Source organism: Pseudorca crassidens, chromosome 3 (genome assembly GCF_039906515.1).
Source record: "Pseudorca crassidens isolate mPseCra1 chromosome 3, mPseCra1.hap1, whole genome shotgun sequence".
Classification (NCBI taxonomy): domain Eukaryota; kingdom Metazoa; phylum Chordata; class Mammalia; order Artiodactyla; family Delphinidae; genus Pseudorca; species Pseudorca crassidens.
The window spans coordinates 27,358,887-27,382,349 of NC_090298.1; the positions used below are offsets into that span (position 1 = coordinate 27,358,887).

The 23,463-nt window shown below is 43.0% G+C and overlaps 1 protein-coding gene, 1 long non-coding RNA gene and 1 pseudogene across 3 annotated transcripts in view; 2 read left to right on the plus strand and 1 right to left on the minus strand.

Annotated features, from left to right (window-relative positions):
- Positions 1-23,463, plus strand: part of LOC137221185 (uncharacterized) — a 386,417-nt gene that overhangs the window by 347,086 nt on the left and 15,868 nt on the right. The window lies entirely within an intron of this gene.
- The window catches only part of NPR3 (natriuretic peptide receptor 3), a 63,446-nt gene that overhangs the window by 29,289 nt on the left and 10,694 nt on the right, over positions 1-23,463 (plus strand). For both annotated transcript variants that reach the window (XM_067730472.1, XM_067730473.1), the window contains exon 4: positions 23,039-23,174. In XM_067730472.1, the coding sequence (XP_067586573.1) occupies positions 23,039-23,174 (136 nt within the window). The remainder of the gene's footprint in view (positions 1-23,038; positions 23,175-23,463) is intronic.
- On the minus strand, positions 1,011-1,585 carry LOC137221183 (coiled-coil domain-containing protein 167-like; annotated as a pseudogene).

Genomic DNA, 23,463 nt, shown 5'->3' on the forward strand with positions numbered 1-23,463 from the left:
TGACAAGGTCACTGAAAGAACTCAAGCATTGTATATAAATAATATTGAACACAGTGCCAAGCACTAAGTAAATATTCAATACATGGTAGCCATGATTTCTCTTACTTTTGTTTCTCATATTCCAGGCCAACGTAACCAATGTTTATAAGGCTTCTGCATGTCAGCGTTCTCCCCAGCACCCCTGCTCATCCTTCAGAAGTTAACTCAAATACCACTCTCTCAGGATGTTTTTTCCTGACACTCCAGACGAGTCTCACACACTCCGCTCCTTTCTATCATAGCATGCCTCTCTGGTTGTAACCACATGTCTATGTGTGGGATTTTTTTAAGTTAACGTTGGCCTCTTTTGCCAGACAGTAAGTTCCATGAGAGCAGCAACCATGTCTGTTTCCGTTCACTCTTGCATCCCCCTTACTGTATGCTCGGCACATAGGACGCAGCCGATAAATGTAATCTATTATTATTATGCTTATTATTTGGGGTTATTACTGGACCAGAAGACATCAAATCCAAGCCCCTTCCTGTACAGTGGTGAAAACTGAGGCCCAGGGAGGTGAGGTGACTTTTCCAAATGTAACCGCTATATTGCAGTCAGTACAACAATGCTGGGTGGTGACAGAGTCCTGTGCTTAGACCTTACCAGGTACACAAAGCCAGGAGTTCAGATCCACTTATACTGTGGGAGATGGTACTGGGGGGTAGTAATTGGTTTTTACAGTGGGGATTCTGAAGACCTTCTAGTGGGCGGCATCAGAAATCTGAAGTTAGAAGTAAAGCCCCACTGGAGAGGCCACTGATATCTATCAGTGGGACTCCCAGCGTGGCTCAGACAAGTGCTTGCCAAGTGTCTGTCTAGTCTCCTCTGGTGGGGTTTTGTCTTGCAGCCAGGGTGGTCTTTACTGCCTTTCCCTTGGGCTAAGCCAGCACAAAGTCCTTCTGGAGACTCAAGCCCCACAGCAGGAACGGGAGGCGAGAGGGGCTGGGCCGACAGGAGGCCCTGCTGCGACGTCTGGGTCAGGCAGAAATGGCCCTTGTACCTTGGCCCTCTTGAGGCTTGACGGGCCTGCTTGGCCATGACCACGGCGCTGAGGGGAAGCCTGTGCTGACTGGAGAAATCTCAGGCTCACAGGGTCCAGTAGGCGTCGATGAGGGTCCGAAGGAGGAAGATGGCCACCGACAGCAGCATGTTTTCCGGTTCTCCTGCCGAAGCAGCTGCAGCTCCTTCTCATAGTCGGAGGCTTTGTTCATCGGGCTGCTTTTCTCCTTCTCCAGAAACCTCCTGGCCTCTGAGCCCAGCTCCGCCCCGTAGAGCCTGGAGTTCACAGCCTCCAGGTCCCTCCAACGTGACAGCTTCTTCTCCAGCCCATCGATCTCTAGAGCGATGCCCAGATTCTCCAGCTTCTTTTTTTTTTTAGCGGTACGCGGGCCTCTCACTGTTGTGGCCTCTCCCATTGCGGAGCACAGGCTCCGGACGCGCCGGCTCAGCGGCCATGGCTCACGGGCCCAGACGCTCCGCGGCACGCGGGATCCTCCCGGACCGGGGCACGAACCCGTGTCCCCTGCATCGGCAGGCGGACTCTCAACCACTGCGCCACCAGGGAAGTCCTCCAGCTTCTTTTTAGTCATGTTACTTGCCGGGTTCCCGGAGTCATTACTGGACGCTCTCTGGTGGTTTATATTGGGTCGCCCACATGTGCAGTGGCTCTCACTCCAGGGTGTCTGGATGGAGCTGTTTGGCCTCTGCCACCGAATTGTTCCAATTCTAGAGCACTGGTATTTGGTTTTAGAATGCGCTGTGTGGTGGCCAAGCCAAGATTAGTTGCATCCCCTGACTCCTGGTCAGTGGCTTTCTTTATCCACTACATCAGTCTGACCTTTTTAACAACAATGTGCCCCATATGGGGGCAAACCCATGACCCGAAGATTAAGTGTCTCAGGCCCTACAAGCGAGCCCGGCAGGCGGCACAGGCAGGAGCGCTTCCTTCCTTTTCCTGCCCCCTGCCTGCCCAAACACACACTTTTAACATATCAGTTTCTCTTTACTCTTTCACATACTTGACAAAGTCCGGCTAGGACTCCGTCTCCTCTCCATCTGCAGCGATCTATTCTGCCTGTTTTCTTCTGAAGTGTAAACCACCATTTCCTAAATCAGCAGATGCTGTTTATTGAGCACCCCAGGGACCATGGCTGTGAACTTGATCCTGGACCATGTAATGGTCCCATCTTGGGTGGGATCTTCATCACCTAAAAATACTTGAGCAAGTACATAAATATCCACGGCCATGAGCTCTGGGAGGCTACAGAGCTGCATTCCTGTGCCAGCACAGATTGGACACATCATGCACTTCAGTGTCAGCACTCTGACACACTGATGGCATTCACGCAAGTCTGGACAGTTTATCTTGCAGTAGACCAAATGTGGCACATGTGTGAAAATACCCATGTTTCTAGAGAAATGAAATCAAACACGGTGGAGTGGGTTCACTTAGTTCGTTAGTAGGAGGCTCCCTCCAAATTCATCCAACTCTCCATGACCTCTTTAAGTGGATGAGGGTTTCCTGAGTTAGGGTGCATTAACTCTTTACAATTCTGTGCAAAAGTTTGTACGTAAGGGCACGTGTGTATATTTCTGGAGAGAGGGGCCAGCACCCTTCATCTGATTTTTAATGGGGTCCATGTCACAAAAAGGTAAGAATCATTGAACTAGACCAGAGTTAGTCAGCATACCGTTTGACCAGTTACTGTCCCAAGCCCTATTTATTCCTACGGATAGGGTACAACATTGTGCAAGCAGGACTGCATTGAAAAATCACTCCCCTGGAAGAAAATGAAGAGACACCTGAATGCGCTAACATTTTTTAATCTTATATTCTAAAACCATTAGTTTTATTTCTGAGATGAAAGAGATACTAATTCATTTATTTATTCCTTCATTCTGAACTAGGGCGTCAGTCCAGTCTTTACAACTACCAGTGTTTTCACATGAGATCTTTAAGAGGTAGACTTAACTTTGTCCCAGCTACTATTTCTCAGTTTAGACTGAGCCAGTGTTGGAGACCTCTTTTCCCCTCTGGCAGCTGCTCTGACTTCTCGGTCCTGTAAATCCCACTCTTGGCTTTGCCCCATTCTCCTATTGTGTTTGGCACTTCTGAGACCCATTCACTGGCTGGCCCTTTAACAGTTGGCTCTGCCCTTGGGTGAAGCTCACCCTCTTTCCTTGATGTTGTAGTTGTTTAAATCAAAACGATACATGATTTTCTAGATTGAATACAATGAAAGAAGACCCACACTGAATTAAAAATGAATTCATAATACTCTGAGAGTTAAGGCAAACACAAGTCTCCCATTCTGCTCTTCTCCACTCCTGACTGCCATTCTTTGGAGGCCATAATCCTTAACGTTTTTATTGGCCTCTGCTGTTTCCCTTTGTATTTCTAAAATAGCTTATCTATATTGATGTTTTGAATATTAAAAATTTTGATATTATTTTGTGATTTTGTAAAATGGAAAAAGATTTAGCTCCTTTATACACTCTTCCTCTACCAATACTTTTTCCTCCCATCCTCCCAATATTTTGTGACATAATTTTTAGTTAAAGGTATAGTCACAAAATAAAATTTGAAGCTAAAAAAATAGAGCTTTTATTATTATGACTGCATATATATGTATATGTATTTACAACTGAATCATGTAGTGTTCTATGATTACATTTGTTTTCCTGCCTAGCTTTTTGTTTTTTCTGCAGTTAGTAATTTCCTTGGTTTTTTATTTGCTTCCATGTAATTCTCACTATTTCTTTCTTATTCCCTCAGCCAAAAATTTTGGATAATGACGTTTCTTTTTTCCCCCCTTTGTCTTCCTGCTCTAGTTTAGAGTAATTGCTTTCTTCAGTATCAACCTTTAGTTCTCTCCTGTACTGGATCCTCTTTTTCTTGGATATCAAATCTCCTTCTTTGTTGAATTTCACCTTAGTTTTGAAGGACAGGGGTACAAGGATTCTTCAGTATATGCAAATCAATCAATGTGATACACCATATTAATAAATTGAAGAATAAAAAGAACCAGCTTTTAGTTTCATTGATTTTTGCTATTGTTTTCTTTGTTTCTATTTCATTAATTTCTGCTCTGATTTTGATGATTTGTTTCCTTCTACTAACTTTGGGTTTTGTTTGTTCTTTTTCTCTAATTGCTTTAGGTGTAAGGTTAGGTTGTTTATTTGAGATTTTTCTTGTTTCTTGAGGTAGGATTGAATTGCTCTAATCTTCCCTCTTAGGACTGCTTTTGCTGCACCCCATAGGTTTTGGGTCATCGTGTTTTCATTGTCATTTGTTTGTATATAATTTTTGATTTCGTCTTTGATTTCTTCAGTGATCTCTTGGCTATTTAGTAGCATATTGTTTAGTCTCTATGTGTTTGTGTTTTTTTACAGTTTTTTTTTTCCTGTAATTGATTTCTAATCTCACAGTGTTGTGGTCAGAAAAGATGCTTGATATGATTTCAATTTTCTCCTGCTGAGAGAGGAGAAATTTACTGAAACTTCATTTGTGACCCAAGATATGATCTATCCTGGAGAATGTTCTGTGTGCACTTGAGAAGAAAGTGTATTCTGCTGTTTTGGGATGGAATGTCCTATAAATGTCAATTAAATCTATCTGGTCTATTGTGTCATTTAAAGCTTGTGTTTCCTTATTTATTTTCTGTCTGGATGATCTGTCCGTTGGTGTAAGTGAGGTGTTAAAGTCCCCCACTATTATTGTGTTACTGTCAATTTCTTCTTTCATGGCTGTTAGCATTTGCCTTATGTATTGAGGTGCTCCTATGTTGCGTTCATAAATATTTATAATTGTTATGTCTTCTTGGATGGATCCCTCGATCATTATGTAGTGTCCTTCCTTGTCTCTGTGACAGTCTTTATTTTAAAGTCTAGTTTATCTGATATGAGTATTGCTACTCCAGCTTTCTTTTGATTTCCATTTGCATGGAATATCTTTTTCCATCCCCTCACTTTGCCTGTATGTGTCCCTAGGTCTGAAGTGGGTCTCTTGCAGGCAGCATATATATAGGTCTTGTTTTTGTATCCGTTTGGCCAGTCTGTGTCTTTTGGTTGGAGCATATAATCTGTTTACATTTAAGGTAATTATCAATATGTATGTTCCTATTACCATTTTCTTTATTGTTTTGGGTTTGTTTTTGTTTGTTTTGAATTTAATTTTTCTTAGTTTGATTAATATGTGTCTCGAAGTGTTTCTCCTTGGGTTCCTCCATTTTTTCAACTCTTCCAACTTCTTTTATTTTCTGTGATTGCCACAACTTTATCTTCCAACCTGTCTACTGAATTTTTAATTTTTGATATCATATTTTTAATTTACAAGACCTCTTTTTTGTTCTCTTTTTAAAAAATAACACACTGACCTTGTTTCCTGGATGCAATATCTTCTTTTCCTGAGTATACTCTTTCATCAGTTCTAGAATATACTTCGTTCACATTTTAACTTATCTAAAGTTGAGATTCATTTTATAATTGGTGGGCTGTCATAATTTTTTCTTTCTAAGGGCACATATAATAAAGGTGCTTCATATAATTGCAGATATTTCATCTTTGTTGAGATTTTTTTAAAGTTTTCTTTTACTTCCTGCTTGCCTATTTCTTTCAAATTCCTTTCTAAAAAGATTCATTTTGAATTCTTTCTCTTTCATATTATAAGCTTTTCTTAAACTGTTGGTAATCCTTATCTAAGTTCTGTGTGCATGGGAACTTGTCTAGTGGTGGACTTTATTGTAGGGTGATAACATGTCAAGTTGGCTTTTTCAAAGGGTTATCCCAAATATGATTATGTGAGGGTTGTTTCTCTTAGGCTGGTCAGTTTCAATAAATAATTCTCCTCCAAATAACTTCTTGAGAGTCATAAGCCTGCCCTACATTCTGGGAGCCTAGAAAGGGGGGACTCTCACCTTTAGGATTGAGGACTTTTCACCTACACCTCAATTTTCAGTATTATGCTTCACCCAATCTCCAGCTGTGCCTTGTACCCTCCCAGTCGGATCTTCGTGTCAACATATTCAGACAATAAATCTCCTGTCTTCTGCCTGGATAGGAAGGGACAGTTTCTTCTCTGTTTAAGGCTTGGGGGTGGGGGGATCTGACATTTAAGTGCTTCTTGTACAGATTTTCAACTAATCCCAGTATTTCCAACCCCACTGCATCCCTGCCTCCAGAGGTAACTAGTGTCTCCAGGTTAGAGCCTCTGGACTGGAGTTCTTTGCTTCTTGTTGGAATTCCCTGTCACGCTCCCATGCACACTTGGATTTAGGTTTCTCAGGTCTGTTGAGTCACCTACCCCTTTCCAACTTCCAAACTTTTTTTGACTTTCCTCATCTACTATTTCCTTCCTGTACTCTTTCAACTGGTAAACTTACATCTTAAAAATTTCATTGTCATTTTAGTGGGGATTTTGCAGGGAATGTATGTTTCAATGGTTGTGACTTACTGAAGTCTCTCAGTACCAGGCAAGTATGCAGAGATGGTGGCGCCATCTTTATTTTTTGGGGGTGGTGGTGGTTGTGGTGATCTGGTTACATTCAAAGCAAAGAAGGAAGAGGAAGGGAGAGACAGAGTGTGTGTTTGAGAGAGGGGGTCAGTGTATTTCTTTTAGTCCAGAATGCTCTTGCTTCTTTAGAAATTCCCACTTGGTTACAGCTTCTCTTCTAGTGGCTACTTAATCTTGATTTATTAGCTCAGTGCTTTCTTTCTTACCCTCACAGATATGCCTGCCCTCTGTGATTCTTCAAAAGCAGTTGTACAGAAGCAACACACATGAACAATAATATATACTCACTAAGAAAAGGCTTGTTCTTTTACAGGTTTGTCGTACTAGTGTATGAAGACTTTATTTTACTCTGTGTCCAGGGCTAAACTGTTTCTTCTAATACAGCTCTTATGCCAGTGTCATTGGAAAAAGGAACACGTATAGGAATATCATCTAGGAATCCTGGTGCCAGTGTAAGTAGAAGTTTAGGTTTTAACGTGGATTTTTTAAAAAGCTAAGTTTTAAGGTTAAAAAATGGAATATTTACATAAAAATAATGGGACCTGTTTGTGTCCTGGTGGGTTATTTGTAATTTATCACAATGCAGTGGTAGCAATTTTGCACCCTTTCTAGAATCTCTTAGGACTCTCTTATTGTACAACAAAATACTTCAGAAAAAAGTGAAAACATTGGAAGACATAAACTTGTATAGAGGGTTCCAACATGGGACTCAGTCACCTTCCAGTGCAACCTTGGGTAGTAGAGACCATCTCCTCTGAAGAGGATCTGTTCCCTAGTAATCTCCAATGTTGCAGACAGCATTATTCTAGAACCAAAGGCAATCCAGCTGGGAAAGGAGCTGTAGGAGAGAAGGCAGCGCTCCTGACCCTGGACTTGGGCTGAGAAGGCCCTTGGCTGGGTCCCTTTACTTCTTAGGGCTTCCTCTGTTGTAAAACCAGAGATTGGGGCCACCGCCTCAAGGGGCTTTCCCATTCCCAGGTTTCTGTTATTATATGTTGAAAGTGTTTTTCTAACTTTAGTCTTAATTTAGATGTTGTTATTTCATTGTCAATATCTGGATATGGAATTTACTTACCCTTTATTGAAAAATCACAATGTAACAATCATCACAACCCACCCACCTGCATTTTAGGAGAATTTTATTCCAGTAAAGTATTCTGCTGCTTATAACATTATATCATAAAAGTCTCTTGGAAATTTTCATTACTCCAGCTTTAAAATACAAAGGACCAACTTTTCTTCAGCTCCAGACTGGTCACCGTTCTGCAGCCTGAAACCCTTTGTATATGCAAAACTCATCTTTGTGTACACAAACTAAGTAATTGCAATGTTCTGCGTCCAATTTGCATTTGCAGGGATCCAGCTGCAAGTGTCGTTTTGCAAACACAAAATTAGAGCCTGGTTTTTAAGAGTGGTTTAGATGCATTTTTTAAAAAAGTATTTCTCCAGTTAATCTCAGCGATGGCTTTTTGATGTTGTTGTTAAAGAAAGGTGTTTTAGTTATAGAGAATGTGCAGAGTCCATTTTTTTAATGAAATAATGCTGCACCCTTGGTACTCTGGCTTTCAAATTCAGTTTCATACTTCTTAATGCGACCTCTGTTCTTGACTTGGGGTAGAATTTGGTAAATGCTGTTTTTATTTCTAACCAGGTATTCTGAGCAGGAGGTGATTTTATAACCTTGGATATTTGCTCATTTGAGGTTAGCAGGCCACCCATAGCTTGTTTTTTCTCCTTATTTAAAAGTTGAAAATTTAACTAATTAAACAAATATTCCGGCAGTGTCTGATGCACAGCAGAATTGTTAGGGAGGTGGGATGTGTATTGGGCCATCCCTCCCTCCCAGGTTTCCCTCTGACACTCGAAAACCAAATGGGAGCCTGGAGCCTGCAGCTTATCTAGCCACAGTATTTGAAAAGAGACAAGGTTTAATAAGTCATTGTTTAGATAGGCCAGGCATTACATTTTGGAAAGTCCAAAATGTTGAGAAACAACACTCTCATTTCCTTCAATGAGGGGAAGGCCCAGCAGTAAAGCTGTCTAATCCAGCTTGTGTTTTGACACTGGTTTTCCACAGATGCAGTGTGGGAGGTGTTATCAGTTGAGAAGTTATCAGCTCATCAGTGAAATCTTGGCCGGGCACTTCCCCCCTTATTGTCTTATATACTATCATTTAATTGGAACTGGATACTCTTTTTTTTTTTTTTTTTTGGCGGTACGCGGGCCTCTCACTGCTGTGGCCTCTCCCGCTGCGGAGCACAGGCTCCGGACGCGCAGGCCCAGCGGCCATGGCTCACGGGCCCAGCCGCTCCACGGCATGTGGGATCCTCCCGGACCGGGGCACGAACCCGTGTCCACTGCATCGGCAGGCGGACTCCCAACCACTGCGCCACCAGGGAAGCCCGGAACTGGATACTCTTACTGAAAATTTTCAGTTAGCTCTTCAGTAAAACCAATGAAAGAGAAAAAAAAAATGCAGCGGACGCAAGCAGTATTTGCCCCACTTCTGGTGAGGGTGTGCACAGGCAGCCTTTTGTGTCTGCCAGAGCTGCATCAGAATAGGAGAGTACCCCCAACACCACCCTGCCCTGGGCCCTCACCCCCTTTTCTTTAAAGTCAGCCAGGGAATAATTTGTCCAAATGAAAAGGCCCTTTCCGGCACTGGAGGGCTTTGCTAATTGTATTTGAAAGACTCAAAGCAAACCACAAGTTGGCTTTTAACAAGAGAAAAGTAATGTGTTCACATACCAACATATTAATAAGATTAGTTTTATTAGGAAGATGTAATCAGGCAGAATAAGGACTGCAAGAGGAATGGCTTTTTAAAAGCCATTCTTTTATTTGCTAGCTAAAGAAATACCAGTCGGCTTTCAAAACACATTTAAAGAAAGATGTACCGAAATCTAAAAAAAATACATCAATTTCACTTTCTTGACATAAAAGGGAAAAATGTTTTAAAATTGTTTATTTCTGTAACTTTTAAATAGCTTTAGTTGTGCTAAATTAGAATAGTAAAACAACTTGGGAATCTCCTGGCTAAAGTATTTTTGTTTGATTGTAAATAGGTATCCATTTACTTGTGATTTCTACATATTGGCAGGTGTGGATTTATTAATTGCAAAAATGCTGTTGAACTGGTGCAAGTGGAAAATGTTCAAGGAGAATCCACAGCACCCCACTTGGAAATGATTTTTCCAAGCAGTAGACTTCATTTTGACCTTTCAAAAGACAATCACTGCATTTTTTTTTCCATTATATGCAGTGATGTAGTTTCAGTTAGAAAGCTATTTTGCAATAATGGTGACAATGTACTCAAATGCGCATGACTAAAATAGCAATGCAGTGTGGAAATAAGTTTCACAATCCAAAAGCCAAGCTATTTTCCTTTGTTTTTCTTCCTGTATCGTCACTGAATGGAGTAGAAGGGCGTTTCACGCATTTGGCCAAACTCTTTACAGCAGAAGCACATTCTTTCTAGAAGAGTCAGGTCACTTAAAATATGGACTAGAGATGCATTACCAGTTCAGCTTGCAGAAAGAACATACATCAGCTCGAACAGTTATACCCATTAGCATAAGTGAAGGAGCATGGGGCAAAACTGGAGAGGATGAAAGCTCAGAGTTCTTTTTTCTGCCTTTCTCCTCCCTTCCAACATCTCTGTGCTCTGGGGGCCTCAGCAGCCTTCTTTCTCCACTTGGTGAGGAACTCATTTCCACAAAGATATTGGGGGTTCAGTAGATTAGCTTTACCAGGATATTTCATTTCAATGGAAAAGGAAGGCAACATAAGTAAACCTAAAGGTGATACTTTTCTGTTCCGTGGAGGAGATGAGTGAGCCTTTCAAATGCCAGGCTTTAGTCTTTCTGCCAGAGAGCTCTGCTCAGGAAACATTTATTTAGTCGGGCCGCCCTGTGGCTAGAGCAGCATGGTACTTTCTAAACTTACGTGAAGCTTTGCATTTTACTAATAGAGCAGCAGCAAAATGGCTTCATTTCCCATAATTTGACAGGAACCAGAAAGGAGTGCCCATGTGTTCAGCCTTCCAGCTTGGAAGAGGGGAGGGAGGCCGATGGGCCCCGTCGGCTTCGTTGGCCGCTGCACTAACAGAGGACTCTTGGTGTTTGATGCTGACTGCAGCCACAGTTTTAAAAGTCCATGGGCAGAGTTGGGTTCATAAGGCCTGGCCATTGATGCTTCTGTCCGTGTGAGTGGATATGGCGGAGGAGCCCAAGGTAGTGGTTCAGTAAATGTTAATTGATAGGCATTAAAACAATCGGCGACCCGGGGGTGTGCCACCTTGTGTGCCGAAGACGTTAATCTGTAAAATGGAGAAAACCACACCAGGTTGCTCTTGGAAGTTATGAAGAATGATTGTAAAGGGGTTTTCGAAGCTTAAGCGCTTTGACTGATAGTGTCCGAAGAAAACAGCCCCAGCTGCAGAGAGCAGAGCATCTCCGTGGCCCTGTGAGCAGTGTGCAGCAGCAGTGTCAAATGGCATCCTTTCTGGGGTCCAGCCAATTGTTAAAAGGGAGGAACTAGAATAATATATTGCTGGGGGCTCAACCCCTTCCTGGTTATGAAATTCGAAAGTGACTTAAGCTGTAGGAAATTATTTTGGATTAGTCTTTATCATCTGATTTCCCCCCTGGAGAGAACTTGCTTCATTTTATAAGGTTCTAAAAATCTTTTTTTTTCTTTTTTTAAAACAAGAGGCATCAGCCACCGTGTCCCTCGCTCTTCTTTTTTTTACAAAATTTTATTTATTTATTTTTGGCTGCGTGGGGTCTTCATTGCTGCGCGCAGGCTTTCCCTAGTTGTGGCGAGTGGGTGCTACTCTTCATTGCGCGGGCTTCTCATCGCGGTGGCTTCTCTTGTTGCGGAACACGGGCTCCAGGCGCACAGCCTTCAGTAGTTGTGGCACACGGGCTCAGTAGTTGTGGTTCACGGGCTCTAGAGCGCAGGCTCAGTAGTTGTGGCGCACGGGCTTCCTTGCTGTGAGGCACGTGGGATCTTCCCGGACCACGGATCGAACCCATGTCCCCTGCATTGGCAGGCGGATTCTTAACCACTGCACCACCAGGGAAGTCCTGGTTCTAAAAATCTTGCTCCCACAGACTGTGGTTTACAGATAGGGAGGAGGTGAGCAGAGAATTTGTGTGTGTATAATGAACAATTTAACAACTGGCCTAAATTTGGGGACCTGTATTATTCCCTTTACCGTTATCTCTATGTGGGATAATTACTAAATCACTAAAGTCAGCCAGCTTTGTTTTTACCCTATCCTAAAGATCTTAAAGAGATTTCATTTATTAGTAAATAGTCCTGCATCAGATCGGCACTCTAATTTGCCCATCGTTGCTCTACAAACTACATTCATTTCAATTTGGGGCCATTTTCTCTTTTCGTAACTCAGCAGTGACTGAAATATACTCAGCAGTATATTTATGGTAGCCCTATGTCTAAGAATTTCTTGGGTAGAACAGATTTCAGATACAGCACATATGCCCTCTAGATGCACATGTGTTTTTGTTGATCATTTGACCCTATGTATCACCAGGCATACAGTTAAGCCTGCAGACGGTTGTTCATTGAACCTGTGTGCCCGCCATTGCACACTTACTGAGCACCTCCTTCAGGCAAGGCATTGTGTCTTGTGAGGACAATTCATCACTTGTGTGGGTGGCTCTTGAAGGATGGGTAAGAAGAGGTGGGTGCAGAAGAGCCTCCTCAGAGAGGTTAATATAGGGAATCCCAGCTTAGAAGAAGGAGGCAGTAGACACATTTAGGGAATAGTGAGCAAAATCACCTGCCTTGAATGAGGGGATTTTTGTAGAGGAGGAGTTTGGAAAGGTCTCTCTTTTTTGAAATTTGCTCCTCCCTTGGCTGCCAAGACACCACCGTGTCTAAGCTCTCTGCCTACATTGTAGACTTTCCTGGTCTCCTTTCATGACTCCCCTTTTCCACTTGCTCCACAAATATTAGTGTTTCCCAGATTCTTTCCTTGGCCCTTTTTCTTCTCTAAACACTTTCTGGGCAGCACATCCACTCGCCTGGGTGGGATGTTCATCTTGATGTGGATAACACTTAAATTTCTATCTCCAACTCCAGCCTGTCTTTGAGTGGCAGACCCCAAGTTCCAATTGCCCATTGGCACCTCTGCCTGAATAACACTGTGTCTACCTGCCTTATCCTTTCATTCAGAACTGCTCCATTCTGAGCTCTGCTGGACCAAGCCTAGAGGGGGAGTCAAGGAGGATGGAGCTCCGAGTTCAAAGAACTTATTCTGCATGCAGAAGAAAGTAGAAAGTAGGAGACTGTAGTCAAAAAGAGATTTTCAAGGATTTTGAAAGTAGAGCAGTTCTGGGTGATGATAAGATCTTTGCTACTCAAAGGGTGGTCTATGGACCAGTGGCACCAGCATCACCTGGGAGACTGTAGAAATGAGGAGGTGTAGTGCTCTATCCCTCAGACCTGCTGAATCAGAATCTGCATTTGAACAAGATTTGCAGGTGAACTGTGTGCATAGTTCTGAGAAGCTTTGGCCTAGGGTATGTGCATGAGAGTGAATTGATGAAGTTCAGTGGAGAAGAAGTGTTCAATGTTCAATGAATGGATAATGCACAGGGAGATTGAAATGGTTCAGTATGAATGCAATAATGTGGGTGGAGAGGAAGAATGTGAGCTGACTGCCAACCTTAATGCATTCATTATGCCCTGGGAGTGAGGGAGGGTCCTTGCGTCAGATGACAGTGATATTTGACGTAGAATTATTGACGTCTTAGTTCTTTGAGAACAGAGCCTCTGATTCGGATTTTTCCCCTTTAAGTTCTGTGCCTCAGCTCTTAAGAAAGATATAGCAGATCCTTAAATAATGATGAATTGACCTTACGAGCAGTGGGCTTAAACAGATTAAGCCTTTTGGTCAATTTACATTGTTTTAAAGGGAACCTGGAGCCTCCTTTGATTATACTTTCCTGACAGGTAATTAAAAATGTGTTTGCTAGCGCAAACTTCTTCGTTCTTCTTTTCTCTCTCTTGATGTGCATATAACATCTTGGAAATCTTATACGTGTTAGAGAACTCATATTGATGCTCTATCCTTGGGTGTGAGTTTGGTCTTTAAGGAGGTGCCTTGCTTGATAGACAGATCAACACTGATGACGCAGGTACTGATTTGGAGCCAGGAGATTTGAGCTCCAGTCGCAGCTCTGTTCTTACTATCTGTGCAACGTTGAGTGAATCAGGCAACCATTACAGGCTTCAGCTTCTCATTTACACAATATGCTGGTTGGACTATATGAGCTGTAAATTCCCTTCGAGTTGTAAACTTGTGATTCTGTAATCCTTTTAGGCTGTTAAGAATGCCTGTGAGGTTAACATGATGCAGCTCCCTAAGATGTGTACCCAAGGGTCTCTCTTGTATTGTGGCCAATATATTTATGAAACTCAGTGTCATTCTATCCATGATTCAAAATCATGATACATCTGCATCTAGAGTACTCTGCATAGTTCTGGTAACTTTCTTAAGAGAAACGAGTCTCCTCACATTAGTAGAATATGTTAGCCCTAAATGTTTTTAGAAAGAAATAGAGTATCTTTTAATTGCCCAAGGGAGTGAAACAATTTTCTTACGAAATAGACTTAAAAAGATCCATCTCTTTGAAATGTTGCACCATCCAACCTTGTGAAGACCATGGGGCATTTCTTGAAATCTGAAGACTTAACTGAATTCTCAAGCAGTAGACCTGAAGGGATACTTTCAGGATAATGACAAGGAATGACTATTTTTCCTGGTAGTTAGTAAGCATATGAAACTCATTACTTGCATATTTTCCAAAGGCTGTCTTAACATGGGTTCCAGAATGATTTAGATCAGTTCATTATGCTGGATCCCAAATGGGATTCAGAGTGTGTTGATCTTTTGGTGTGAGGCCCTATTCTTTAAAGTTGATATTGGCGATATACAAATACCTTTAAAGACTTATTCATTTAAAAATTAAAAATGAATTTAGTTCAGTGACAGAAAACAGAACTGGACTGGACAAAACATGAATGTTGACCTTATGATTATGTATTTTCATATGTTCTTATAGAAGCTACTGTGGAAAGTTTTCCACAATTTTCCGGACTTGGGATATTCATTTAGGGAATTAAGAAAATGTTTATTATGGGGAATTTTAAATACATACAAAAATGGAGAGCACAGTATGTGAAACTCTGTGTCCTCACCACTCAGCTTCAATAATTAACCAAGTCAGTCTAATTTCATCTCTAACTTTTTTCCCACCCTTACCCCTCGGCGCCAGTAATTCTGAAGCAAATCTAAGGCATCCTCGTTTCATCTTAAGCATTTTAATATGTATCTCAGAGATAAGTTTATTATTTTATTTAATAAAATTTATACACAATGAAATCCATAGCTCTTGATTGTGCTATTTGATCACCTCTGATAAACGTGTATGTCCATGCAACTACTACTCCTGTTAAGATATAGGAGATTTGCAGGACCACATGCAGTTTCCTCATGTCCCTTTCCAATCAGTTTCTACCCCCATAAGCAACCACCCTCCTCCCCCCACATCTTTAATGAGCTATAATTGACAAATGAATTCACATAAATTGAAGGTGTACGACATAGTGATTTGCTACGTGTGTACATTGTGAAGTGATTACCACAATACGGTTAGTTAACACACCATGACCTCGTATAGTTACCTTTTCTATTTTTATTTTCTGGTGGTGAGAACATTTTAAGATTTACTCTCTTAGTAAATTACATGTATACAATACAGTATTGTTAACAGTAGTCACCATGCTGTACATCAGAGCCCCAGAACTTATTCATCTTATAACTGAAAGTTTTTACCCTTTTACCAACATCTCCCCATTTCTCCCACTCTCCAGCCTCTGGCAACCACCGTTCAACTCTCTTTTTCTATGAATCTGACTTTTTTAGATTCCACACAGGTGAGATCATATAGCATTGTCTTTCTCTGTATGGCTTATTTTACTTAGCATAACGCCCTCCAGATTGTCACAAGTGGCAGGATTTCCATATTTTTTTATGACTAAATTCTATGTGTCTCTCTCTTTCACACATTTTCTTTAATCGTTCATCTGCCAGTGGACACAGTTGTTTCCATAGCTTGGCTATTGTGAAAAAAGATGCCATGAACAGAGTGCAGTATCTCTTCCAGACACTGACTTCCGTTCCTTCAGATATATACCCAGAAGTGGGATTAATAGGATTAATAGGCCTTTTTATTCACAGATGGGTCAGAAATCCTGATTCACTTGATCTGAGCTGCTGGTTTAAATATCTGCTTAACAGTTAGTGTGTTGCCTCATGTCCCCTCTCCTCTTTTCTTCTTCCATCTTCTGCCCTCTCATTCTGTCTCTAGGTGTGGGTTCTGTCCCTCCCTCATCTTCCAGTACATTGTTAGTCTTCTCTTTTATAGACCCTCGCTGGTCTTTCCAGCCTACGTGCTCAACTTGTAGAACTCCTCAACTATTAGCCGGTTAGAAGCAGAAACCAGAGCACAAAACTTTTACAACCTTAGCTGGCTGAACATATGTGCCAGTTGGATAGATGTCATAACTAGGCAAGCCTGGTTTGGACCCCTACTTAAGAACTTGCCCACCCAACATTTTCTGCTGTTTTGACCCCATCCACCGACAAAGATCTCTCGTTTCTGTTTAGGATGTTAGTCAGAGTGTCTCTTATAGGATAATAACAGTGTCCATCTATGAAGGTTTTGTAAGGACTAAACACAGTAGAACTTAAATTCTATTAAGTTCAGCTCCTAGAATATAGGAGATGTTCAATATCATAGTTAATACCTGGAAGTAAAGAGAACTGCTTGACTTTGTTCAATCTAGCATTTTGTAAACCTGTTTACCCATGATAGTGCTATTTCTAGAGCCATCTGTTAACATGTTAAGGAATGCTGCTGCTGTATGGAATCCAGCTTCGGAAACTCTGAATTAAGAATTGAACAAAAGTAAGCTGCTGACTGTTCACAGTGAGTGAATAAACCAGAGCTGCTTGAACTGGGAGTCGGGCTTCTGGATCTTAACTCAGTCCTCACCACACCTTGAAACTGCTTGACTAAGAAGGAGAGGTTTCATTTTAAGACACAAGACAGAAATGAAAAAGAAAGTCATCCTGATACAAAGCCTAGATTTTTGCTTATCTCTTCCTTGTAATCACATCTCCAGGTGACTCGAGAGATTTAAGGAAAGCTGTCTGAAGTTCTCAGGCTCAGCTTTCAAGGATGTCGTCAAGGTGGATAAAGTAGAGTCTAGCCTTTCAGAAGGAGTGAGGCCAGAAATTGTCCCCCTGTGTCCCCCGGTCTCCATCTCACTCTGCCTTGGTCACCCCACTTGCAGTCTCGGGGCTGCCCCACCGTCCGGCAGAGTGAGCAGGACACTTGCTGCCTGCCTCGGCCCTTCCCCCTTGGGTTTGGTGTGTGTGTTTACCCACCTCGACATTGTGCCCGACAGGAACATAGACCCCTGGAAAGAAGGCCAGCAAGTGTCCAGAGCAGTCTGTGGGGGTCGGGTCCCCAGGCTTTCCGGAGGCACATCTGGTTGGGCACTGGTGGGACATGAAGGCCAAGGACAGACATTGCTCACCTGATTCATCTGAAAGCCAGAGACGATTATGTCATTAGGTATGTGCATTTCTCAACTAAGCCTTCAAGAGTGATAGGTGATGAGAAGCATCCTCATATGACGTGTGTGTGGGACACATTCAAAGGGCACATGTATCAGATGACCGAATTCCCTGTATGAGCACTGGGAGAATTTTAAAAAGTCATTCTCATGCTTGCGCTCCACACCCACTAATTCCAGCAGCCCAGTTCCACGGAGCTCTCCTCCACCTCGTTTCTCGGGGCGGCTCTCCTGGCTGAGGTTGCCTCATGAAAGTGGATGCCGTCCACCAGCACCGCGGCACCTGCGCGCAGCCTGCGCTGCCGTTCCCGTCATTAGAAGGGCAGCCGATTGCGGTAGCGTGGGAGACACCTGAGGGGTCAGAACTTGACTTAATGATCTTCCCCGGGGCTGCTTTTGTTTAATGATCCATTTTGTTTTAGGTGATGAGAGAGAGAAAAAAAGCTGCTTCTCTTTGCAGGCAGCCACACTTTAGGCTAGGAGACCCAAGTTAGTTTCCCAGTCTAGGGCATTACTATAGGGGCAGGGCTGAGCCTGGGATGGAGACAGTCATTTGGGCGACTTAGGGCCCATCCCCACCCCAAACAAGTCTGCCAGACGATATGGCAATCCTTCGGCCAAGCACAGGGCTGGACCCTGGCTCTCTCCCAGGTCTGCTGCCTGACTCTTGGTAAGTCACTTGCCCTTTGCATTTCCTTGGAGTTACTAGGATAAGGGTAAAAATGTACAACTTCACTTTCCTCAAGGCTAAAACAAGTCAGCAAGTGACCAAGTGTGAATTCCATGAAGGCAGGCCCAGTATAGAAGAGCAGTATAGAAGGCCTCGTATACAAGAGGGGTGTATGCCAGTAAGAGTGAGAACCCCTCTTTTGATGTTGAAGAATTGGTGATATCACTTGATTTATGGAAGTTCCTGCTGTTGTTACTCTATATTGTAGATTTTAAATTTCATGTTTCAAAAGAAAATGGAATGAAAACAGATAGGATCTATATTTTTATTGTATGGAGGTCATGTGTGCAGTGTTCATCGAATGCATAATGTCCTTTAACCTTCAGCCTCCCCATGCAGCATGGCCAGGCCACTTTCTTCTGTGTCTACCATCTCCAGTGGCCTAGGAGGGCAGGACAAGGTTCATTTTCAGGGTCTTATTACTAATAATTCAAGATGAAGCTGCCACTGTTTCTGCTGTGATAGGGAGAGGCAGGTCCTGGACCATCTCTCCTCTTATCTGCCTGCCATCAAAATGTCCTTGTCCCTGATCTCCCCTTTAACTGATGGGGACGTTAAGGCTCATGTCTTTTCAAAAGACTCTTAAGAATCACTGCCCCAAACCCTGTGCTTTCCTGATTTGCATTTGGAACCGTTGGTTTGTGGTGAGAAAGACAGAACCACCTTACGACATGCTTGAGTACATGTGAACACCACGAGCGAAGCCCTGGGAGAGCCTAGCCTTGTGCTTAACTTTGGTAGCTTTCTCCCACTAGTCTCCATCTGAGAGCTTTACAGGCTTTCTCAGGTATCCAGACGACCCTGGGAGCGAGATTACTGCCGGGTGGTCCACTCTCACTTTACAAGAACAGCTGAGGCATGTAGCATTCTCTGCTGTCTTGTTTGGAGCACAGGCATTGAGGAATTCACCTATGAATTTGTCTCCCCAAAGAGAAATGAGAAAGACTCTGCTCACTGTCACAGATAAGAGCCATGTCAGGAACGGCAACTCTTTATGCTCAGTTAAAAAAGAACTAGATTTCTTTTTTTTTTTAATTGAAGGATAGCTGATGTACAATATTATATAAATTACTGGTGTACAATATAGTGGTTCATGATTTTTAAAGGTTATATGCCATTAATAGTTATTATAAAATTCTGGCCATATTCCCCACATTGTACAATGTGTCTTTGTAGCTTATTTTATACCTAATTGTTTGTACCTCTTAATCCCCTATTTCTATATTGCTCCTCCCTCCTTCCCTCTCCCCACTGTAGCCACTGGTTTGTCCTCTGTATCTGTGAGTCCGCTTTGGAAAAGAACTAGATTTGTATTCAGCTTTTCCCATGATAGAGAATTAAGAAGAAACTACACTAACAAATAGACATGGCTGACAGGTGCTATCAGGGAGAAAGGCCAAAGGCAAAAATGGCTTTCTTTTATGTGGAATAGCTGCCACTGGCCAGCACCAGAGGACAAAATCAAGGGAACTGAGACGAAATGACGGGAGAGCATGCTTCCTTGTTCTGGGCAAACTCCCCAGAATGAGCGGAAGATGGTGAACGATTTCCATCTTGTTTGAACGAGAGACACTTTGATGCACAGCGCAAATCATTATCATCCTGGAGCTGGTCCCTCACGGGGGTCGACTTCACCAGCTGCCTTGTGTGGAGTCCATCTACGCACCAGTGGGGGGCGGCGGTGCTGTTTGATGGAGACGAAACTCCTATGGCTCATGAACTGTATTTGTTCTCTTAACTCTGCCATCGAGCAGGGGAATGGCTGCATTTAGGAATTTAAGGAAGACTCATGGCTAGTGACAGTAAGGAAGGGCTTTCCGGCTAGAAATGAGGCTTACTACTAGAACAGGTCGGTCAGAAGAGGGAACGCTGTTTTCTTCCTTTAGTAACCACTGCCTGATCTGTCAGGCAGGAGTTTGAAGTCCCAGTGTTGTTCTGGCCAGAGGCGGGGGTGGGGGGTGGGGGGGACGGACCAGATGACCTCGTTCCTTTCAGCCTGGGGGCCAGCGGAAAGTGTTCCAAAGGCAACTTAATACTCTGGATTTATTTTTCTCCCTCATTTTTTTAAAAAATTGGCACTTCCAATTTTCAGTGTCTATAATGTGCTAATGGGCTTTCCTCCCATTAAAAAACACGTGTGGATGTGAGAATGTTCTCCTCGAGAAAAGACGGTCTCTGGGGTCTTGCTTCTGGCTTGAGGTCCTATGAGGTAGGTGTTATGAAACGTCTCCCGCAGTGGGCTGGGGTGTGAGTGAACCTCAGTGGGGGCCAGCAGCTCTCCTGCTAATTTTGGCGGGAGAGGGAGACACTCAGCCAATTTGAGAGGAAAGAAGGTAAATTTTGCATTTCATTTGCAAACCCAGATAAAATGAGTTTTTGGACGCGAGCAGGTATTGAGAGCCTATCTATTCTCTTCTACCATTAAGCCTGTGAGGACAGAAGTAATCCAAGTTCATGTTTTTCAGCCAGATAATTATTCTTCCCATTCCGATTGTAGAGGGGGCAGCTCAGAGGGCGTATCAAGAAGGAAGGGAGCTCAAGAGCCAGACAGAGGGTGGTGCTGGGACACGTGTCCAGTGCTTTGGGTGGCCAGTGGCAGCGTGGCAGTCCAGGGTTAGGATTTTGAGAAAGAGGAGGGAGCGAGGTGGACAGGTGATGTCCAGCAGCTGGTACTTCACAGTCTAAGTAGGGGCTGTCTTAGACTCCCTCAGAACAAGGACTATAGATGGGACAACTCTCACTTACAGAATGCAGGGAGATGGCAGGTGAGTGATGCCTTTAGGTTCTCAAAGTAAGGAGTGGATTGGACCAGGGCTTTTCAAAGCCATCTTATGTTTCCCATATTCCACAATTCTATGATGCTTCCCTCTGTAGCAGGGTGGTTTTTATACAATTATCAAAGGGAAGATTGATCTTTTGAAAAAATAGTTTTTATTGTGGCCTGAGGATGAAGTTACACAGCTACAGTCCACTCATTAAAACTCATTAACTCATCAGCATGCTACTTTCTCAAGCCATGATGACTTCGTGGCCTAAGTGAAAATTTCATATTCCTCTGGAAAATTGAATTAGCATAGTACAATCAGCAGAAAATTATCTTTGACTAGTAGATTTTATTTCTACACCATTCTGCTTTACCTAAAAAAATAATGACTCTGAGACTTGATGGCTAACAGTAAGAGCTAATGTCTACCATTTGCTTTCACAGTCCCAAGAGCTGTGTTAGATGTTTTACATGCACTCGTTCATTTAATCCCCAGAAGACCTCTATGAGATGAGTAGATACTAAACTCACATTTAGTCGATAAGGATATTGAAGACTAGAGAGATCAACTAACATGTCAGGGCCAGGATTAGACTCTGGGTCTAGCAGCTAACTGAGGGGTCTCCTGTAAACCATGCTCTTCTGTCCTCTGCCTCTCCCAGAGGGTCAGTGGAATTGACTAGCTTGGGCTGCACCCATCGCAGTTGGGTGGAATTAAGGACGTGACTTTGTGGAAGAGAACTGTTTGGAATATGAAAGCATGAACAAGGAGGCTTAGTTTCCATTAAGTGTAAAGTGGGTCAATAAGATATGTTGTAATAGTAATTAGATCCCTTATTTTTTGAACACTGCTATTAGGAATTAGAAGCTAAGCAGGATTCCTAGGTTTATAATTCTCTGTCTCTAGACAATAACAACAAAAGCTAACAGGGAGTGCTGACTTTTACATATTTTACATCTATTAGTTCACTTAAACATGACAGCAACCCCTTGAGATAGGCACGAATATTTTCCTCATTTTCCAGATGGGGAAAACTGAGACCCAGAGTGGTGCAAAAGCACAGCCAGGAAGTGGCAGAGCTGGGTGGCGAGCCCAGGCTCTTTAACCATTATTCTCGCCTGCCTCTCAGCACTAGGCTTTGGCAATTCTGAAATATTCGCTCCTCTGATGCAAACAGGACTTATTGTCCTTCAGGGTGGGATGAGGCCAAGAAGAACTGGACGTTGAGCCATGTCTTCTGTGAATGTTTGTGTATTTGAACCAGGTGGCTCTCTTCCTCCGGGGTTTCCTTCTACGACTGGGGCAGGAATGCCTCTCTCAATGCCTCACCGTGGTTGTCTGTGGGATGCCCAATTCACTCTGCTGCATGGAATTCCATTCTTCTGAAAGAAGAAGGCTGGAATTTGGGGGTACTCTTATACCTAATCTGTAAGCTACTAAGTGTTTCAAGATTGTATTTGCTCAGTTCATGTTCAGTGAACGTTACAGTGGGTTTAAATGTGGTATCAGAACTTGCCAAATGGTGCTTATAGAAGGACACAAGGCTCAGAAGGATTAAGTGACTTCTCCAATTTCACATGAAGTTGTATGTTTCTGAGCGCAAGGGCTATCTTACTTGAGCCAGGACTCAACTGAGATAAACCAATGGCCCGTTTCCATTCTTGTCCTTGGAGCTTGGCAGGGACTGGAGGTAGGGAGTGGTCAGATGCCCTGGAACTACTCAGAACACAAACTGGAAAGAGAAACTGAGATGTTGATGCTGGTAGAGGAGAGGACAGAAATGCTGGGCAGGCAGAGATGGCAGCGTCCATTCCTCTTTGCCCCCTTTGCGCTCTACTAGGAGTTCAGTAGTATTTGAATATGAATGAATGGACTCCTACTGTGTTTTTAGCCATGCTCTACATTCAGGGCATGGAGATCACAGGGGCTGGTGAAGATGGAGAAGACCTCAGGGGGAAGGTTGGACTCTAGTTGGCTTGAGGTAGAGAGCAGATGTGGGAAGAAGGAGGGCACGTGTGCAGAGGCATCTATGGGCAAAGGCTGATGCGCCTGGAGTACTTAACCTGGCCCACAGGTACAATGTTCTTGACTTCTGTAATATCTTGTCTGCTCTCCAAACTCCCAAACGGGGGAAGGGTTTTCCTGACGAAGCCAGTGCCAGGAAAATTGTGGCATGAGTCTTGTTAGCTACTCTTTCGCACACCTCTGCCATCGCTTATGGGCCTCGAGTCTAACTTGTTAACCACTTGGATTTGCCCACATTATTCCCGAATGTGAGTCGTTTGTTGTCTGGGCTCACCCAGCTGGGCTTTCCTTTCCAGGTTAACATGTTTGTTGAAGGATTCCACGATGCCATCCTCCTCTACGTCCTGGCTTTACATGAAGTACTCAGAGCTGGTTACAGTAAGAAGGATGGAGGGAAAATTATCCAGCAGACTTGGAACAGAACATTTGAAGGTGAGGTTTCAGTCTACAAGGCAACAACACTCTGCAGCTGACCAAGCTGCTTCTTTCCTCGTTCTGTTTTTCTCTCTTACAACCTTGGGACCTTGCCGGTGTCTTACTTTTCTCAGCTGTAGAAGAAGGATAATAAGTTAAGATCAACCCACTTCACAGGCTTGTTGTGAAAATTAAATGAGATAAGGCTTGTGAAAGTGCTTTGAAAGAGTCCCACTGATAGAGGAAGTGCCTTGTCTCCTGATTACTAGATGACAGCTCTAGGCTTCTTAAAATTAATCACAAGCTT